Raw genomic sequence first — 22,694 nt, 5'->3', positions numbered from 1 at the left:
ATACATCATCCTTCAACAAACGTCTTATTTTTTCCAGATGTAACGAGTTGGACAGCTCAGACATTTTGGACTTTGGTGCTGCTGGTTCTTTCTAGGACATCAGAAGTAATTTTATGCAGTTATGAAAAAATATTGAAGTTACTTGTGGATATCCGAGATGTACACAGTATGATTAAATTTGAATAATAACTTTGAAGCTAAAAGAGCCACTTTAGTTAAAGGTTAAATGTATTTACAGACAAAAGTGTTTTTATCTTCAATGTAAAATTTATGTTTTGTGTACAGTTTGGGATTAATTCTCTTTTGTTCAGAAAATTACCTCTCTTTGAAGTCTATACTCCAGTTAATTATTAATCAATTACTAAATTTGTTTATGATTATTTCAACAATCAATTAATCATGATTAATTGTTTCAGCCCTGAAGAGTAGCAATACTTTATAATAAAATTACTCACGCAAATGCTAAATGTGCAGTTCCTGCTGATTTGTGACGTTACATTCCGGGGGTTTTTGAAACGATTCGTTTTCCAGACACAAAAAACAGACAAACTATAAAACATGTTCATTACTTTTCTTAGATAACGAGATTTTATGACCCCAACTCAACATTTACACTCGCATGTGAAAATGTCCGCAAACAGACACACAATCATACATCTTTGAACAGCAGAATTGGAGCCTCCTGCACAACCAACAAGAATGCAGGAAGTGGCTTCTGGATGGTAAGTCAACAACAGCAGTCTTTTCCAGCAGCCATTGTACAGCACATACAATGGCCGTACAAAACCAGCTGACAAACCGTGCTGGAGCACCGCTGGGGTTGCTAGGTAACGGTGCATTGCCCATCGAATGTGATGTTATATTCAGAAGGTTTTCGAGACACCATAAATCTTGAACTTGCAAAAAAAAAAAAAAATGGCTGGGTGTTCTTTTTTTTCAAAATTCCTAGAGTTGTTTTTAGAAGCGGTAGAAACATAGATGGAAGTACAAAAAGGTGCAATATGTAAATTCTGCATAATAATTCCCTTTGTGAAGAAAATAAAGGGACGTTTATCCAAACATGAAGCTACACCTTCTCCCATCCATCATGCATATCTTTGTCGTTCACATGATTAGTTCAGGGCTCGTTTTGCTGCCTTTCCATTCAAATGTTTTAATGCAAAAACTGAAAGAGTGCAAGAAAGCATGTAGGTGGAAAGCCATCTGTTGGCAGAACGCAGACAAAGTGTTCATATAGAGCAGACAGGGAGGAGAGCGGAGGAAAATAAACTGTTTAGGACTCTGCCCCCTCATAATGAAAACATTGCAATAAGTACGCCTATACTCCACCATCATTACTGTGTATGGCTGTCACTCAAACACACACACGCACACACACACCCACACACACTGAGCTGACCTTTCCAGTAAAAAAATGAATGCATAAAACTAAAATTTGCAAATGACAAATCTGCATTTCGACCCTCCGGGTTTCCCCTGAGGTGGGTTTCAGAGAGTCAAATGAGGGCACTTTGTTTTAATGTGCAGCCCCTGGGAGGCGCACACACACACGCACGCACGCACGCACGCACACACGCACACACACACACACACACACACACACACACACACACACACACACACACACACACACACACGTTAGCTTACAAGTAAGAAGATTTAAATTTCAACTAGACCAGAGATTTCTGTAAAGGACAAAAAAAGGCATTCCAGTTCCTTTTCAGAGAACGGAGGAGGAAAGCGATGATAGAGAGCTGGAGGAAGAGAGGAGAGGGGAGGAACCCCCCTGTGGCACGCCGAGACGAATGGAGGAAGACTGGGAGGACGAAGGAAGGGGAGCAGAGGGAGCTGCAACAGTTTAACCTTCGACCAGGGAGTTAGCTTCTGGAATCATAAAGCAGGTCAGCTTTTACACAAACGAGTCTGAACTACGTTCTGAATCTGCCAGCAGAGCTTAGCACAGAAAACCAACAAGATCTTTACCCTGTATAAGATTTTCAAATTAGTCGCTAGATAATTATAAATACATTTTTTGTTTTTAGTAAGTGAAATATTGCCAAGCTGATGGAATGATATTTCCAGTGTTATCCAGTTTTCACTCACATCGTTAATCTTTAAACAGTTATGAGGCGAAACCTGAAACTGTTGCTGCGCAAGCAGGTTGTTGCCACTAAACTAACTTAACAGGCTAAGAGACGTCGAGCGTTCCTAGCCTTTCCTCTTTTCTGTACAAAATAATTCTTAGATAATGAGATTTTAAGTCCGATCTCTCCCAACTCAACATTTACACTTGCACGTGAAAACGCCTGAAAACAGATGCACAATTATACATACATACATCTTTGAATAGAAGTAGTAGAGCCTCCTGCACAACCAACAAGAATGCACCAAGTGGTTTCTGAATGGTGAGTAAATAACAAAACACTTGTCTTTTGCAGCAGCCACTAAACAGTGCATACAGCTGTAAAACCAGCTGACCAAAAGTGCTGGAGTTCCACTTGGGTTGCTAGGTAACAGGCTCGGCTCAACCGGGGTTGCTAGGTAACGGCACAGTGCCCAATAAATGTGACGTTATATTCGGAAGGTTTTGGAAACGGACAATTTTATAAAACACCAAAAAACATGAACATCCAAGATGTCATTAAAAACTAAACTGATTCTTGGAAATCAGTCCAACATTTTAGATTTGAGGAGCAGAGAGAAACAGAAATACCTCCAAATAAACCTGAAACTGCTTCGTTTTCCAAAAGACCTTCAGCTCCTCTTGACGAGATTTGACAGACAAGGTGCAGGAGTGTGTTCATCCCTCCGCAGCGCGAGTGTGTGTGGGAGTGTGTGAGCAGGAGGGGAGGAGGGTCAGGCATTCGGCCTGTTAAGCATCTGTCATTAAACAGTGTAAGTTGTGTGTCTTTCATGGTACACTGCTTTCACTCCATCAGCTCTCACTGTTTTCCGCAACCAGGTCAGTGCAAAAGTTCAGACAAAAAGGTTCAAACCAGCAACTTATCCTCTGAATCTGGATCTAAATCCTAAACATTCCCACATATTTAGTTATGTTTCACCTGATGAGGAAATAAAACAGTGAAGCTGAAACAAGTTAGTTTTTTCTCTCCAAATTTAGATTTTAAATGCAAGGATTTGGTGCATCATTTTTTGGTTTTGCCTCGCAACAATTAAAAGATTTGTCAAAAATACTTTGAATCAATATTTACTTAGTAAATTATCTAAATCATCATTTAGTTCTTATTCAGGAAAAAAAAAAAACACAAGGAGAAAACGATGTGAAGTTTTTCATTATTTTGTCAACTAACGCTCTATTGTAGCTTTTCTGCAAATTCTCACTCCTAATTTTAAAAATCCTTGAATATTTAAATAAACCATCAGAGCCTCATGTTTGGCTTATTGTTTTTTTTTACTCCAACTAACATAAATAATCATTCAACACAACAACTATTTACACTTTAAATGTAAATATTTTCCACTCACAACCCAATGAAAGCAATTTAGGGTCTAATAAAAAAAAACTTTAAATAAGAAACAATATTTTTTTTGTTTTAAATTTTGCATATTCAAATCAAAAATGTCTAGAGACTTAATATGAACCTGATGCATTTCTACAACCGCTAAGAAAAACTATAAAAACAATTCTGATTACTTCAGTGGTAAAAAGTTATAACTTAGTTTGTATTTCTGCAGATTTCTTTACATTAATGTGTAAAAGCAGAGAATATAGCTGCAGCATTAAGCTAGTGATGAGGCTAATAACATGAAACTGCCAGTGCAGCAGTGGCCCATTTACACCAACTCTAAAAATAGGTTGCAGTCCAGCCAAAACATTATGACCAGCTGGTTCATTTTAAAAGAACTCCACCAGGGTGTTAGCAACTGAGACAAAAAAAATGAGGATTAATTGTAATCTATATCGTAATTTAAAAATTTTCCATAAATATGATGCATCTGCATGAAATGATGAATCCTATTAACTGGCACAGGACTGAGAATTTATTTCATACATGCTGCATTGATTTCTTTTTGTCTTGCACACATGTTTGTAACCGATTCCAACAGAAACATTTGAGCCAAAAAACCTTTTAGAGCCGAAATGGGGCCGTGTTTTTAACTTGTTACAGCCAAAGAAAAGCCACAACGATGGCATTAGAACGCAATCAGTGCCTGTCGGCTGATTTATTCAGGCGGGACTGCAACATAACCCATCCTGAAATGTTCTCATTTGGAGTTAAAAGCAAACTGCAGTCATAAGCAAAAGGCCAAATTTCCTACACACACCTAAGGCCATCCATCATGACGGTCACGGACTAAATGCCACCTAGTTTTTCATGACTCAGAGCAGATCTGTGATTAGAGGAGAGCCGGAAACGCAGCAGCAGAGTGGATCGCTGCAGCGTTTATCCAACAGCTGGAAAAAAAATTAATTCAAACATTTTCAAGCACTTTCAAGGGAAGTTTTCAAACTTTTCCAGCACCAACATTTTGGAGATAAAACATCGCAAATTCAGTAAAATAAAGACAATTATATCATGTTATTTTATTTATATTATTAATGTCTTGTGAAAATATTCTCCATCAGCAACAACGTAATTTAAAATATAACAAAATTTTATATTTTGAAATGTCTCACACTCACATGCCAACACACACACACACACACACACACACACACACACACACACACACACACACACACACACACACACACACCTGTCAAAACACTAATATAACAAAAAAACTAAAAACAAAATCAGATTCAAAAATACTTCACTGATCCCAAAGGTAAATTAAATGTTGCTAAACTCGTTACTTCAGATTCTGCAAAGCGTTATTGTAGATGGATGTTGGCAGGAAAGATCTCCTGTAGCAGTCTGTATTACAGTGAATCTAAAGAAGCCTCTGACTGAAGATACTCACAAACCAATAAGTCATTAGTTGCATTTCCAATGACGATATAATTGAGCAAATTGGAATCATAAAAATAAATGTTCTTAATGGAAACATAAATTTTGATTTTAATATGTTTTTGTGCTAAAATGAGGTTTTTCAGTTGTATCGAAATTAGTATATTTTGCAAAACTGCAATGGAAACACTTTTTCGCATCACCAGCCGCAGCCGGATGTTACTGCTGGAGAAAAAGATTAAGGCCACGGCAGGAAGTGGCTGCTTGATTTATAATGACATATCGTGTGAACTAACTTATTTACATTTTTATTGCAATTCTTATTTAACGGAAACCCCACAATGGCGAAATTGTGTTTTTTTGATTTATTGTGACAGGCAGTGTAGGATTTTAATCAAACATTTGATTGCACTTTATTACAAACACGCAGACTTTCCAAATTGAAATTCAGGAATTTAGAACGCTGCATCTGCTGGTTGCTGGAAACCCCACCACTGGAGGTCATGGAGGGGTCACGGAGGGGGCTAAGTGAGACCTCACACTGGACAGGCGGGCCGGGGTTCGGGCGACGCTGGCATATGGGTGTGAAGGAGGCGGGGGAGCGGCCAAGCTGTCCACTCTGCTTCTCCTGAGACGCCCAGCTGTCACAACAGACACTTACCAGCCCTCACACTAAACACCCACAGGGGAGACGGGGGGCATGAAGGGGTATCGGGGGGGGGGGGTAGCATCCTTCCTGTTTCAACCAGAAGCAGAGGAACTGTACGCTCTTCCTCCTGTGCCGGCCCTCCTCCCTACCAACTCTGAAGCCGGGGCGCTAACTTGCTAATTATAGCCGCTAAAGGATGAAGGTCTGACCCAGATTCTTATTTTAGGTCCAGAGTGCAGCGAGAGCAGAGAGAACCGACCCAAATCAAGGCCGATCGAAGCTTATTATTTACAAGAATTGCTTTATCACTGCAAAGCACTAAACCCTACTAAGTATTTGTGTGAATATCTTAAAGGGGCAGCATTATGTGTTTTCCAGGCACAATCAAGTAACTATGTTACTAGGCCTGTCATATTAACGATAAATGAAGTTACTGCAATAAATGATAATATTGTTGTTTGAGACCAGGTGCTTTGAACAGCTGAATTTCTCAAAAATGCATGAAAGAATTAAGGCAACACTTCAGGTATGTTTTTGATGAGGGAACAACATTATGACATGATGTAAAGTTAAAATAAGTTGATTTTACATAGTAATAAGCCCCTTTAGTAAGCTTCATATAAAACAAAACTAACTACAGAACTGTCAGTCTTAGAAAAGCAGACGTTGAGCCTCCTGTGCAACCAACAACAATGCAGCAAGTGGTTTCTGGATGGTAAGTCAACAAAACACTTGTCTTGTCCAGCAGCCATTGTACAGCACATAGAGTAGTAAAACAAAACGTGCTGGAGGTCAGCTTGGGTTGCTATGTAACGGGACAGTGTTACTCAGCATTTAGAAAGTTTTTGAAACGGCTCATTTTCACCAAAAACATTAACTTATTGCTAAAAATCTAAATTGTTGTTTTTAGAAACAGCTAAGACCCAAATGGAAGCATAAAAATGAACAAAATTTTTAATTTGCATAGTAGGTCCCCTCTAAATTTCCATTAAGAAGAATTCTGTAGACCAAACAAAATTAAAATAGCCTGATTTTGATCAACTTTAAATATTTATTGTCATAAGGAAGCCTCGTTTTGTAATGTAGACATTTTTAACTCACAAAATGAAAAACCAACAGAGTTGTTTGCCTTCAAAAAAGCAGCCAACATCTCCCAGGAGTGTTTTCTTTCTCCACCAAACCATTCCCTCCACAGTGACAAAGAGTCCCAGTACCACCCGTATCACTTAACCTCGTGTCAAAACACAGAAGTAACACAAGCACAGGGAGCAGGTGAAGGTCCTGAGCTCATAAAAAAATGTGCAAGCTGGGAGTAACACCCTGCGCACAGGACAGGCCCTTTACTGGAGGGGTACAGCCGTTTCTGCAGAGCTAGAGCTGGAAACCAGCCAGGTAGAGACAGGAGAAAACACACCTTCACCTCAGGGATCCACAGAGCAACACAGCAGGGACACGAGTCAGCGGTTTGGATTAAGGGATAAAAAGCAGGAGTTGGCTCTTACCACGGCGTCCCGTATATCCGGAATCCCTTTATGGTGACGTCCGAGTCCTGCAGGTACACACAGTTTGTGAGGAGCGACTGGACATTGTCAAAATCCTCCGGTTTGAGTTTGGAGACTGAAGGGAATCTGTAGTAATCCTGCTTGACCAGCTCTGCCATAAAGTCCTTATCGAAGGTCAGTTCGTGGTTCCCGGCGATCACCACCTTGAACTCGTACGGAAGGCCACCTGGAACAGACGAGAGCCGACAAATTGGTAAAAAAAAAAAAACAAAAAAAAAAAATCAAAAAAGGTTCTTTGTAACAGTCTGTGTAAAATTTGTTCAAATTAGATTTGGTCCAGTTGTATGCAGAATAATGTTTCCCCTTCCCAACATGTTGCTGATTAAAGGTGACCTATTATGTTTCCTTGAACAGGTTAGAAGTTGAAAACATCTTTATGAAATTTTTTTGCACAAAATCATTCGTGGGTAATAACATTTTAGTCTGGTGAGCTCCTTCCAGAATGAGCTGTTTTAAGGCATTCTGTCACTTTAAATCCAAATAAGCTGCTTCTGGTCATGCCCCCCCAACTCAATGTTTAGACTCGCACAAAATGGCTGCAAACACATTCGCAATTATACAACCATACTTCCTTGAAAAGCAAAGGTGGAGCCTCCTGCTCAACCAACCAAAACCAGCAAGTGGTTTCTGAATGACAAGTCATCAACAAAACACCTTTTCCAGCAGCCATTGTACATATTGTAAATTTATGATCACTACAAGTCAGCTTGTAGCAAATTCCTAGCTGACTAAATGTGCTGGAGCTCAGCTTGGGTTGCTAGGTAACAGGCTTGGCTTTGGTTGCTAGGTAACTGAATGTGACTTAACAATCAGAAGGTTTTTAAAACACCAAAAACCATGAACTTACAAAAAAATGGCTGAATTGTTTTCTTTAATGCTTGGTTGCTTTTTAGAAGCAATTGAGGCCCAAATAAAAATATAAAAATGTGCAAAAAGTAAATTATTTGCAAAATAGGTTCCCTTCAATATCAGTCAGTTGGCTGAGGGAAGGAAATTCCCTTCAGTGATTCCCTTTATTTAAAAAAAATGTAGAAGTTTCAGTTTGTGAAAAATGTGAAACTTCATGGCTTTGAAACTTCAAGAATAATTATAATCATAACCATTATAACCTAGAGCTCTAGAATATACAATAATATATAAGGCAATAAATCCCACTTATTAACCTGACAGGGCACCTATGAAGTGAAAACCATTTCAGGTGACTACCTCTTGAAGCTCATCAAGAAAATGCAGAGTGTGTGCAAAGCAGTAATCACAGCAAAATGTTGCTACTTTGAAGAAACTAGAATATAAGGGGTATTTTCTGTTGTTTTACACTTTTTTGTTTAGTGCATATTTCCACATGTTATTCATAGTTTTGATGCCTTCAGTGTGAATCTACAATGTCAATAGTCATGAAAATAAAGGAAACTCATTGAATTAAAAGGTGTGTCCAAACTTTTGGTCTGCACTGTATATATTGTAAATTTATGATCACTACAAGTCAGTTTGTAGCAAATTCCTAGTAGCTTGTTTCAGTAGCTGGATAATCTGGTTATTATTTGGAGATTTGCTATAAACCCAAAACAGACAGTAAAACTTATTTATCAGACCTCATTCATCCGATCCCGTCTTTTCATGGCTTTTTCTGTGAAATGTAATTTCAAATTGTGGAAAATTCACCTGCTGGCAGATTTTTTTCATCAAGTGTAACAGGTCCAATGATACTTGACAAACTATTGGCTGGCATCTGCAAAGCAGCCAATCCAGAAGCGGCAATCCTTTTCCTTTACTGTGATTGGCTGAAACCCCATGACTTCAGACAAAGAAGACCATAGAGCAGGGGTCTCAAACTCCAGGCCTCAAGGGCCGCTGTCCTACAGTTTTTAGATGTGTTACAGGTACAAAACACTGGAATGAAATGACTTAATGACCTCCTCCTTGTGTAGATCAGTATTCCAGAGCCTTAATGACCTAATTATTCTGTTCAGGTGTGGTGCAGCAGAGGCACATCTAAAAGTTGCAGGACTGCAGCCCTTGAGGGCTGGAGTTTGAGACCCCCCCTGTTTTAGATGCTAGATTTTCCAGTAGTGTTATCTTAGACAGTTTCCTCTGTCAACTTAAGTAGCTCACTTTTTTTAAACTTTCTTTAGCATCTTATTTTAGCGGTTATCATGGCTAGCATTCCGAAAGCATCCGTATCCACCCGTATTTCCTAGAGAAAGTAGATTCTTACAGTAGCAAAAAGTTTCTAACAGGCAGCTAACATTTTTGGACATAGAATATAGATCGACTGACAGAAATTAGCAGTTCTCTTTTTAGCCTTCCTGTTATCTGCTTGACACTCTGTTCTCGCTCATTCCTCACTTCAGAATGATGTGATAATTTCTCAACTACAAATTACACATTTTAGCATTCTATAACAAATATATAGCTCCTCACTGTTTCTAAACCTGCCCTGCATTTTGAATTATCAGGGATATTAGAATGGATTTTAAATTTTAATACATTATAAGACCGATTGTAGATACCATAAATAAGCATAAACCTGATGTATAGAAAAAAAATGCTTTGAATTATCAAAATGTGCAGCTTTTATTTGCACATTAACACAGAAACATTTTCTAAAGCATACAGAGATCTGTAAAAAGTCTGTGTATTTTCCACCTGGTGAGCCAGTTTTTACAGAAACACATGTTTGTCCAAATATTTTTCACCTGCTGCTCTCCCCTCGTCCCTCAGCAGCTCCCTGTATACCTAACCCGGAGCACAGATCACGACTGAAACGAAAGCCAGATAATTGGAGAGAAAAATACCTTCAATTCAGACAGTGAAAGAGGTTACAACCACAGCCGACGGTTCAGCTTGACCCCAACAGGCCACCGTCCATCGCTGTAGCTGTCAGGCAACAGGAAGAAAGCATGAACCCGAATCTGAACTAAATAGAAAAGAACATCTATTACAACTCTCATCCCCTCATCTTTCAACTTCTGCTCTGCCCTTTTCTCGCTCCTCTGTCAAGGTGATTTGTCCCGGTTCCCCTCTGCTATCAGGAAACCGACTCACTGCTTTATTCCACCTGACTGAGCACTCAACCAAAGGTTCTGGCCTTCATCACCTTCCCATCACTCCCAGTTTCTCTTTTACCGCTCCAAGCTTCTCTTTTTACTGGCTGAATCAGGGCAAATCAGAGCCGTAAATTATGTTGAGCAATGAGAGAAAAACAGGAATTGCAGAGCAACCCGAGGTATAGCAGCGGGTGATAGGGTTATGGCAATATTAGATGACTCTGCTAGTTAATAATTCAACATTTTTCACACAACAAAGATCGCAAGTTGTTTTTTGTGTAACCCAACAGCTACAATACTCTCTCACAGTGCTTGGCTCAAATAATAAATAAAGAGCTGAAACATCCAGAAAAAAGATAAAAACTTATACCACCATTGCAGAGTTCAAACTAAATATATTTATGGTTCCTTGAACAAGTTAGGACAGGTTTACGGACTATAAAAATTATGTTCATTACAATATCTTTGCACAAATTATTTCTAGGTAACGAGATTTTAGTCTGGTCAGCTCAGAATGAGCTGTTTTAGGGCGTCTTGTCACTTTAAATCCAAATAAGCTGCTGACCACGCCCCCAACTCAACATTTAAACTCGTACGTGAAAATGGCTGCAAAGAGATGCACAATTACACAACCACACATCTTTGAAAAGCATAAGAGGAGCCTCCAGCACAACCAACAAGAATGCAGCAAGTGGTTCCTGGAAGACAACAACAAAACTTTCGTCTTTTCCAGCAGCCATTGTACATGCAGTTTACATGCAGCGATAAAACCAGCTGACCAAACAAGCTGGAGCTCCACCTGGGTTGCTAGGTAACAGGGAAGGAGTTGCTAGGTGAAGTTAGATTCCGAAGGTTTTTGAAACGGCTCATTTTCCAGACACCAAAAAACACACTGGTGGGTTTTTTTTTGTTTTTGTTTTTTTTTTTTTTAAGTGTTTGGGTTGTTTTTAGAAGCAGTTGAAACCCAAATGGAAGCATAAAAACATCCAAAATATGAGTTTTAACAACTTTTCTAACTAGGATTGAATTGGAATGAAACTAACAGACTTTGAATCTGATCCCACAGTTTAACGAGCCACCAGAGAGCGAGCTGAAGCTCTCCCCATCCACCATGTCTCTGTGCACAGCCTGCCAGCTGGCTGAAAAAGGGGCTTTCACACTTTCCTCTTCCTTACAAGGAAAAACAAATTCAGGTTTTTGGAAATATGTTCAGTCACAAGAAACATCTAAAGCGGCAATTAAAGGAACTCCACAGATCACTTTTAAAACTCCAGATGGTGACTTATGAACAGCGTTTCTGTTATGCATCAATCAGCTACTTACTCCCTGAGGAGAATAAGACACAACATAAAAGATACTTAAATTTTGCTACAGCTTAATACAAATCTGTGTTTAGGTCTATGTATCAAAGTGAAATTATATGATATAGATTAGAGTCTAATTGGAATAATGTTTTGATATTTTAGCTGCGGTAGGAATAAATCTTTATTTAAATAAATGTATTTACATTTTTGGTTTATATTTTTGTATAAATACATTTTTCTAGTATAAAACCAGTTTGTCCTGTTGCGATAAGCTTCCAAAATTTGATTTAGCATAATTTTAATATCATTTTACTTTTTTAATTGTGTCCTAATGAGAATACTGTGTTTGAGTCAGTTTTGATCTTTTTTATGGTTTTTTAAGTATTGCGCACAGCCATTCTGAATCGTTATGTTTATATTTACTATGTTGATGTAAAATTTCCTGTCTGCCAAAAAGCTGACTCACCTCAATGTAGCTAAAATTACCTATAAATTAGCTGATTATTTAGGTTTGGCATAACAATCGAAACAAACCGACTAAATGGCAACATAAAAAACACTTTGGCAAGAGGAAACTCATGAAATGAGCCACCATACTTTAGAGCAATTTTTAAAAAGGTATACATTTACATTTTTATGGATTTCTAAACAAGCAGAAGACACACAAAGTGCTCCTTTTCATTGCTGTAAAAAATTAGTTTTGCTTTTTATGAGCAGTTTCAAGCTTTACATTTGCAACAATTAAAACGATCTTTAAAAACAAGCAGGAAACTGGTTCTGGTACCGTCGTACAATAAAATATTACGTTTTGCATGTAGGCAGGTGATTTAATATGAAGCCTGGTTTCAGACAAAACAGAAGACACTGTTCTAAGATTAAGTTATTTACATATTTTCTGATTATTTTGTATTAAAATCCACCCACAGAGTCAAGTGGTCAGTAATAACAAAAGGTTATGATGAAAGCCAAGAGGGCAAATTGAATAAAATGCTCAATAAAGAGTCCAATAAAACCTAAATGTTGAGTAAAAACTGAATTGATTTACCATGACATGTGAACAAAAACAGAGGAGAGCGCGCCGCTTTATTCTGCAGGTGGTCAAATTGAACAAAAAATCCCAGAAAAAGAGAAATAATTCCACATAAAAACACACGGGGTCAATAAATATCAGATCCAGCACATACAAGTTCGCTGGGAATGAAAGTCTAACGGCTCCCCGGTCTATGGGTTTCATTTCTGCTCCTCTAAATTAGTTCTTGTTGCATCTGAGGATCATAAATTCCAGTTAAATGAAAACGCAGAGCCACAACACACTAACTGAATCAGATGGCCATTTCCACACCAACATACACACACGAGCCAAAACTGCATCATTTCCTCTGCCACCACCATCTCCATCATTCCACTGGGAATTTCTACGAATCTTTATCACTGCCTTAGAGTTTGGATGGAGTGATGCACCTGCAAAGTGCAACACAAAAGAAAAAGAGGAAAAACTCTGCAGAGCATGAACTTGTAAAATGTTTTGTCACACTGAGAGCAAAAAGACATCTGAGCATTTAAAAAGTTTTATTGTCAGCGCAAACCTAAAAATACTCTGAGTTAAAAAAGATTGACATATTCTATTTGACGTTAAAGAGGTGACAATCTCAGAAAATTAATCTGTCGTCTCTCCTCACACATCTTCAGATTAATCCTGGAGGAAATGTGACAAAAACAAATCAAATAAGGGGTTTAAATTTAGATCATAAGCAGGGAAAAAAAACCACTCCATTAAGGTGTCAAAAACCTGGACCTGGAGTTAATTTTCTACTTTAGAAAAAACAAGCCAAATTTACATCAAATCTGAAGCTGTAAAACAAATTTAAGGCAGAAAAAAAAGTAAACTCAGGCTGTAACGATGCAAAAAGGCTTTTGTTTTAACGCAACATCACAGAGATGAAAGAGATACATCGGTTAGAGAATGAAACCAGATCAGAGCCAGAGCTGCATTATCAGATAAGCCGGGTCACAGGAAGCTTACTCCTGCACATCGATCTCCGATGATCTCCTCCGAGAGGCCGAACGGGAGTCAATCCTTCAGACAAACGGACCGCAGGAGCACAAGCGCTACAGAAACGCTCCACATCTACAAACCCAACGACAGCACACTGAGCCTTTTCAGGTACTTCACTGGAAATTCCTCTTTTCTGCAGAAAATCCTAGAGATTTGGGTAAATACTGCGAGACTCAAAAGATTTTTACTGAACTACAAAATAAAATATCAAATTTCTGGTTTTTATCCCTTTTTCTCGCTTTCTTTTCAGAAAGTGTTTTTATTTCTGTGAGTTAACGATAGAAGAATCGTTCAGTTGTTTACTAATGAGAAAATAGTGATAATATAAGCGGAATAAAGACAGAGGAACGTCGTAAAATTACAAGAAGTCGCTTCAATGAGAAGAAAGCTTCAAGTTATCAAGACCTTAAATTCATGCTGATGTGTTTAAAGATAAAATATTTCCTTACTTGTAAAACTGAAAAGATGCTCAACATTCGTTATTTTAATTTGTTGTTACTTTTTATGTAGGAGTTCTTTGTAAATAACCAATTTATTCTCATAATATTATGACTTTAATCTAATATTCTGACTTTCTTCTTGTAATACTGTGAATTTAGGATCATGAGATAACAAGAATATTCTTCTAATGTGATTCTATTTAAAATATTATGACTTTATTCTTGTTACATTATGATTTTATTCTTGTTATAAAACATAAAAAGTCTTAGCCTTCACATCACTGGCTTCTTTTCCTAACTAAATAAAAGTATTTAATGTAGGGAGTGGTTTTAGACACAAATGGGTTTAAATACACGTAGAGAGAAAGGCATACACTTTATTAAATTACATCAAATTTCAGCAAAAATATCACAAAACAAAAATCTTATATTCAAATTTTTTATATTCTTCACCTTTTTTTTCTGGAGTTTGAATGGGCCACTCTAAAATCCACCTTTTCATTCTCCTTGAATATTTCTGTGAAGTGTTTTGGTTTGGCAATAAAACCCACCAGTTAGATGTGTGTTTCAGACACTTTAGTTTGCTGGTTTCGCACATTTTAAAGATCTGGATGTGAATACCTGGAAATCTCAGAATCAAACTCTGCCCTCCTGTCTGGTCCGAATGTTTTCTGTATTCATCAGCCTGTAGTTTCAGAGGAAACTCTGGTCTTCTGTGCCCCGCTGCACCCATCATTCAGTTCCTGAAGGACTAAAATATTTAACTTCTTCAAGGATTTAAAATATCAACAGGAATACAACATATTTAACTCAATCTTTGGAGTCAGAATAATACAACAGTGTATTAGGGCCACTGTAGATAGGAGAAAAGCTGCAGTAAATTTGCACTAAAAAAAAAATCATCGGAATTTTGAGATTGATCTCAGGATTTTTTTTACTTTTCTCTAGAAATGTTCTGAGATCAAACATTTTAATTTTTTCTAGCAAATTTTAAATTTTTTAAACTCAGAAATGTCCCCATTCTTTTCTAGAAAATTTCTGAAATTAATCTCAAAATCTGTGATTTTTCGGCAGAAATGTACTCCCTCTTTTCCCATCTCCAATGGACCCAATACGCCGCCATAGACTGCAACAGAAGAGGATCAGATGAAAAATAATACTTTCATTTTTAACCCCACATGAACCTTTTCCATTGTTCCTTTAGGGTTTAAACGAAACTCATGTTATTGGACAATAATTAACCCAAATATCCACTTTGCTGCCATCCTATATGGGAAAAAACAAACAACTACTATCTTTAAATTAAATATAATCAACTAAATACAAATATATTTCTTCTCCGTCTCTTGACCTACTTCTTCATTTCCTCACTCCACAAGAGAACAACAAAACCAGCCGCAATGAATACAAATAAAAAGCTTTTAGATGCATTATCTTAACAAGAACCAGTGTGTTTTCAGAGCAAACAGCAACAAAGTAAAAAGAAAAGACATAAATGAGATCCTTTTACTTTAAATGATGCAGGAAACACACATGAGTCCTCCAAAGATTACAAATGTGTAAAAACATGAAGATGTTTGTTTTGTTTCAACTTCCAACATTCCAATAGAATACGCTGAGGTTTCTAAATATTAAGCAATTATTAACTTAAAACCAGCAGCTCATATATTTTGCTTAAAAGTTCCTTGTAAGTTAGTTTTGTCTTACTTTTGGTGTAATGAGACATATGCTCTAGAAACTAGACTAAAAATACTTGGTAAGACTTTGTGTTTTTGCAGTGTAGGAGGGATGTGAGGAGTTTCTGGATTTTAACAGCATTTTATTTATTTTTTCTTCAGTTTCTGTCATAAAAGTAGGTCAGTGTCACCAGTGAGACTGCTGCGAACGCTCTGAAGAGTTTTTAGAGGGAAACTTTCACAGCGACCCTAAAACTCAACAGGGTGCATCACTTTGATACAGATGAAATACTTTTTATTTTTTAATTCAATGCTGGTAGCAGCTGCTGGTTTTATTTCTGATGTCAATAACATTGAGAGGTCCTGAAAACGAACTCAAATGTCCACTTTGCTGCCATCAAATGTGGAAAAGAAAACTTCTATCTTTAAATTGAATAGTAAATTTAAATTAAGTAATAAATTAGTAACATTGTGTAGAAGAATCTTAACATGAATCAGTTTTATATATTTAACATCATCAGCCACCATGTTTGTATTCTTCTGTTATATAAATTAAACACTGTTCTGTATTTTGTAACCTCGAATGTCTTGATTATTAAAGGTCTGGGTCACATGTTCATGTCTAAGTTTAAGTGTTTACTGTAAATTTACAGTACAGACTAAGTTAGATGATTTCCACAGAGTGTCAGGTTAATTTGATTCATTTGCACTGCAAAAACACAGAATCGTACCAAGAATTTTTGGCCTAATTTCTAATCCACATTTCAGTTCACTTGAAATAAGGAAAACTAACTTACAAATGACTTTTCAGCAAAATGTAGGAGTTTGTTTTAGGTAAATAATTCCTTAATATTGATGAAAAAGTTCTAGTTCCACTGAAATCAATTCACTTTTAACTAGAACTTTTTCATAAATATAAAGGAATTAGTTACTTAAATCAAGCTCTTATATTTTGCTGAAAAGTTACTTGTAAATTATTTTTATTTTATTTTAAGTGTAATAAGATATTTTCGCTAGAAACCAGACAGAAATAATTGGTAAGATTTTGTGTTTTTAACTTAAGTCGCTACAACCCAGAGGAGGAACTGAATGCCTCACACATTTCCCACCCACAGCATGGGGACAGGGGGAGAGGTCAAAGGTTAACTGACGCAGGGTGCAAAGGTCGGCCGGGTTAAACTGGACACTTCAGCTGACCAGCTGGGTGAGACAACAGGGAAAGGAGATCTTGTGTGGTCTGGCTACCAGTAAGACACGCAACGCGTCTCACGCCTATGACAATGTGTATGTGTGTGTCCAGTAATATGGAGGTAAGTGTGTGTGTGTGTTGGGCAGTTTCTTACCTAGCCAGTCGTTGAACTTCTTGACCTCAGACGGAAGGCCGAGCTCTGTGAAGTCGCCCATGTGGAGCAGAACGTCGCCGTAGGGCATCTGGATGCCATCTGTACGCGAGTGTGTGTCGGAAACACACACGAACCTGGTGTGTCCCGCCGGCTTGGGAGTGTCGTAAGGAATGGGGTCTACCCTGAGGGGACAGGCAGGGAAAACGGGCTTAGAAAGGACCCAGGACAGCAGGACCAAAATAAATCTGACCCAATATGCAAAACTCATATTCTGCACGTTTTTGTACTTCCATTTGGGTTTCTGCTGCCTCTAAAAACAACCCAGCTGTTCTTCTGGGCAACAAGTTAATGTGTTTTGGTGTCTGGAAAATGAGCCGTTTCCAAAACCTCCAGAATGTTAAGTCACAGTTCATGGGCATTACCCGTTACCTAGCAACCCCAGCAGAGCTCCACCCGTTACCTAGCAACCCCAGCAGAGCTCCACCCGTTACCTAGCAACCCCAGCAGAGCTCCACCCGTTACCTAGCAACCCCAGCAGAGTTCCGCCAGTCACCCAATTTTGTATAATCCATAAATCTACTCTAACCTACTTTATGTCAGGAACCTGAGATGGATCAGATACCAAACAAAACCCAAAAAAAGATATACATTTTTATATGCATTTGAAAGCAGAATAAAGGAAGTTCACCTCTGCTTTTAATATTAGTTATAATATGGGAAAAGTTGTCTTGTTCCACAGCCAGACTATTTCATTTACAACTAGAACTTTTTCATCAATGTTAAGCAATTATTGACAAGATCCTATTTCTTGCTGAAAAGCTACATAAAAGTTACTCTCTTATTTTAAGTGAACTAAGGTATTTGCACAAGAAACTAGATTTTAAAAAAATTAGTTAGCCTTTGCAGTGCACTGGATGGAAAAATGGAATGAACGGAGGAAGGGACCAATAAATGGGAAATTGGAAAGGATGGAAAGATGGATGGATAAATAGAAAATCTAAACTTTGCGATCCAGTTTTCTTTCCATTGTTATCCAGAATAATTCTCTGATCCAATTCTAGATTTCACACAACAATCAGATTTAGACCGACTACTACTACAGGACTCAGTTAAAAGCTAGAAAATTACTGAAATTGTTTACAAAACTGTTGTGATTTATAATGTATTTTGCTACAAAAAAAAACATCAAATTTGATTCATGATTGAATTCATGATTTGATGCGTTTTTGCAATGTTTTGCTTATTTTCTTTTTATTTCTGCTCATTTTAATGGTTTCATTTTCCCCCTCAACAATGATGGCTTTGGCTGCTGCTGCAATTAGGACAGACGTGGATTTAAACAGCACAATGCAGAAAAAACTAAATTTGTTGAGCAAAAATAACATCTTGGAGACCAAAATCCATTTCAAGAAAAATAAAAGACATTTCAGTCACTAATTTGGCTGATTAGTATTCACAAGAAGGGCCGTGCTTTTAATTTTTCCCTGGCATAAAATTGGCAAAACAGACAGTGAATCAAAGCATGGGGTGTACTTTCAATGCATTATCTGAAGAAAAAAGAAAAAAACTCAAGTCTGTGCTAAAAAAAGGTTTTTTATGGAGTCTTTTTTTTGTTTGCAGAAGAAAAAAGGCGAAGAAACCCCTGCACTGTTTCAGGCTGAAAGCAGAGAGAGAGAAAGAGGGAAAAAATCATCTCGTCTGTAATTGAAGTCTACAACGTGCAATCCTCCAGCACTCTGCCTCTACGCCATTATTTCATTAGAAGGGATGTCACTCTGCCGACAGAAATCAGACACAAAATCAACCCTGCAATCTCACACAAACACACACCGAGTTAACGCTAATGTGCGCCGAAGATGGCACAAAAACAAGCAGATGAAATCCAAAAGGCTTCAGCGCAGGGAGGCCATTAACGGAGAGAAAATAAGAGACTTTTCCTACAGAAAAACACATCTTACATCCAGAGACAAGATTGCAGTGGAAACTTAATTCTGGACCCAATTTTCACATTTCTGTGACATTTCGTGGACAGCATCGTACATGGTAGGTTAAGAGTGGTGTTAAAAAATAAAATATATAATTTTTTTCATAACAGACCTGATTTTAATCTTTCTTAAAGAAATGACTCCAGTCCAGTCATTTCTTCTGTGTATGTCAGGCTTAATTACTTTTTAACAAATTTTAGCCTGGCCCTAATATTACGTCATAGTTAACCTGAATTCAAAGTCCAAATAAATGGAAGCTGTAAAACATGCTTTTCAAACAAGATGGCCGCCCTGGAAGCGCTGACATCACTCTGAACAATAGAAACCAAAAGAGGACTGGTGGGGAAATAAATACAAATTTTTCCAAATTTAAAATGTCAAAAACCAAAAATCTGATAAATAAAATCGATTTATTGCTCAACTTGGTAGCTAGGCAACGGGCGGGGTTTTGCTGGAGTTGCTAGGTAACCCCAGCAGTTCCTGCTGACTTGTGATGTCACATTCAGGCGGTCTTTGAAACGGCTCGTTTTCCAGACACCATAAAACATTAACTTATGGCCAAAAAACGTCTGGATGAATTTTTAAGCATTGGGCTTCAAAGCAGTTTAGTTACAAACTGAAGTACAACAGCGTGGAGAATGTGAATTTTTAATGCAATTTCAAATCATGATCAATAACCGCGTCTTACTACTGGTGTGAACCAATAAGAAGAAGACAACAGGAAGTGGTATTATTCATGTGTGATTTTAATTTAATTTCTTATTTAATGGAAACACCGCAAATGTGAAATTGTGTTTTTTCAAAAAAGTTTTGCGTACACTTGTAATACAAACCGTGTTACAAGCTAGTACGGTGGCTGGAAGTTAAATTAACCTAAATGAAAACCGGCAGCCATCCATCTGCTTCAAATTTAGGTTTGCACATGATAAATACGTAGCATAATGTTTAAAAAGGCAAGTCTCCTGTATCCATTTTGCATATTCTCTCCATCCACATTCTGCATTCACACCAAGTCTTCTTGTTTTACACTCCTAAGGAACATCTCTGCTTTGTTCTCACACACTGCTACAGAGCAGGCATGCAAGGGATATTAGGCAAACTGGAAAATGGAGAACTAGCAGCAGAGATAATGATATTTACTACTGACAATCTGCAGTAAACAGGCCCTGCGCTCGTACGTGCACGCTCGCATTACTCTGAGCCAAGCGGAGTGGCGCATACGTTGCAGCGAGGCTGCTGATTAGATTTGGTGCTGAGGTTCCCGGACGCCGCGCGGCTTTAAAGGATTCAACAGAACCGCATGGGACAAAAAAACGGGCGCATATCTCATATACACACAAATACACACATGCATATTAAAACAAAGGCAGGAGAAAGACAAGCTCCTTCTCTTTTCCTTTGAGATTTAATCCACCCGGAAAATGTAAGTAAATACCAGCAGCCCCTATCAATTAGAGCAAGCAGAGGCCAAGAAACCTTCATGATGGTAATGCATTGGTCTCTCTCACACGCAACGCTAAGACACAGAGAGCCCAGTCTTTCCTGTTAACATACGACTGTAACAACCCAGAGCTTCATTGGAAATGTATATAGGAGTTCAGGAGTTCAGCGCTGCAGCAGAGGCCTCTGATCTTTTGTAAATGGAGACAGTGAAAATGAAAAAGTCCTGTGATCCAGCAGCAGGTAAAAGAATATCCCCCAGTGACAGACGGAGCTGCGTTAGCATGACGGTTCGCGTTAACGTGTCTGAGGAAAGCCTGTAGAGCAAAGAGACGATGTGGAGGGGGGGCAAACTCTGAAACTCTGCAATCCACCGTGACGCTGCAGCAGACACACAGCAGAGCGCTGTGGTTGCAGAAGTATCTGCTTGAAGTAGAAAGACATGGCTTTTCATCGTCTAGCCGTGGAACATGGGGGCATAAACTTCTGCTCACCTCTGGCTGGAATGACACGGACTCGGCGTTTTAAAGCAACTTAAATTAGGAAAGCTACTCCAACTTTACCCAAACTTTCACCGCCGTTATCCCTCCAGTTTATCCCAGAGGTTTCTTAACCCTGCTCCAAATGTCCTGCATGTTGCAGGGGTTTTCCTGCTGACTAACACCCAACTTGAACCAGATTTACTATGCAAACACTGCAAAACACAAAATCTTACCAAGTAGTTTTGTTCTAGTTTCTATTGCCAATATCTTAGTACACTTGAAATAATACAAAAATTACTTACAAGTAACTTTTCAGCAAGATATTGGAGCTTGTTTTAAGTAAATAACTTCTTTATATGTTTGGAAAAGTACTAGTTTCACTGGCAGATTATTTCACTTATAACACGAGGAAAATGTCTTGCTATAAGTGAAATAATCAGTCGACTAGTACTTTTTCATCAATAATAAGAAATTATTGACTTAGATCAAGCTCCTATATCTTGCCGAATAGTTACTTGCAAGTTAGTTTTTCTTATTTCAAGTGTACTAAGATATTTGCACTAGAAACTAGGCCAAAAATAGTTGGAAAGATTTTTGTTTTTTCAGTGAAATTACATTTTTTTAAAATGTTTTTATAATTCCATTTTTGTTTCTAAAAACAGTCCAAATGTTTACCAAAAAATTAAATAAAACTCACACATACATTTTTACACTAAGTAAGTGCTTTTTGGTGTCTGGAAAATGAGCTGTTTCAAAAACCCCGAGAATGTAACGTCACAGGTCAGCAGGCCCAGCCCCGTTACCTAGCAACCTGAGCTCGTTACCTAGCAACCCAAGCAGTATTCAACATTCTACAGCAGGGACAAGGTAAACTAAAATATAACAAAATTAATGTTTTTGAAATGTCTTTCTTACAAAAGAATTTTAACAAAAACGTTCTTGCTAAGTTTTACGGCATTTAGCAAATAGAAATAATTGTGTTAATTTTAACTAACCTAAAACAATAGAAATTGAGTGTGATTAACTTCATATAGTAAGAACAAAATTCTGTATATGCATTTTTATTATCTCTACATATCTGGTTTCAACTGTAAACAACACAGTCCAAATACAGGCACTTTGACTGTTAATCATTTTCAATGACTATACAGAAATTAAGCACTTTCCAAACCTTGAAAAAACATAATTGAAATTGAAGCATTTTTGAGAATTTCAAGCACCTGTATGAACCCTGAATATATAAAGCACCTTTCCTCTTACTGCATGGAAAAGATTCCAAAACAAAGAATAATTTTCTAAATGTTGCTGAATGTTGTACAGGGATTTTAAATGGGAGTGTGTCATCGCCAGAAACTAAAATGAAGCTGTTTTCAATGAAAAACACCACTGTTAAGCACGGTAGAGGTCCCATGTTGCTATGGGTGTGTTTCTCTTTAAGAGGCCCAGAAAAATGAGTATCAAAATTTTTTTAAAAGCAGTTATATCAATGAAACGGTTGGAATTTAAATCTTCAATAAGAGAAATTGAAAAGTAAATGCAGAATTTATTATTACATATAATAGATTTTCAAAGGTTCTTGCTCAAGAATTGATAGAAACCAAAGTACAACGTTATCGAGTGGCAGAACAGTTACTGTTTGCATGCCTTCTTTTAAAAGTAGACTTAATAATGGCGGACAAGGTAAAGTTCAGCCTGTGAGAGACCGCAGGAGGGACGGAGGATCGCTCTCTGATGTCTGCAGGAGGAGATTTCATTTGACTGAGCACACTTGGCTCCACGGCCTTTTAGAAAAACACA

General features: G+C 37.8%; 1 protein-coding gene across 2 annotated transcripts in view; it reads right to left on the bottom strand.

The window, feature by feature from the left end:
* Positions 1 to 22,694, bottom strand: part of mpped2 (metallophosphoesterase domain containing 2) — a 68,996-nt gene that overhangs the window by 30,330 nt on the left and 15,972 nt on the right. For both annotated transcript variants that reach the window (XM_005807520.2, XM_023332988.1), the window contains exons 3-4: positions 16,991 to 17,172; positions 7,065 to 7,290 (exon numbers count right to left, since the gene is read on the bottom strand). In XM_005807520.2, coding sequence (XP_005807577.1) covers positions 7,065 to 7,290; positions 16,991 to 17,172 — 408 coding nt within the window. The remainder of the gene's footprint in view (positions 1 to 7,064; positions 7,291 to 16,990; positions 17,173 to 22,694) is intronic.

Source organism: Xiphophorus maculatus, chromosome 4, assembly GCF_002775205.1.
Source record: "Xiphophorus maculatus strain JP 163 A chromosome 4, X_maculatus-5.0-male, whole genome shotgun sequence".
Lineage (NCBI taxonomy): Eukaryota > Metazoa > Chordata > Actinopteri > Cyprinodontiformes > Poeciliidae > Xiphophorus > Xiphophorus maculatus.
The sequence above is the reverse complement of the archived record's forward strand: the minus strand, read 5'-3'. Positions and strand labels throughout refer to the sequence as shown.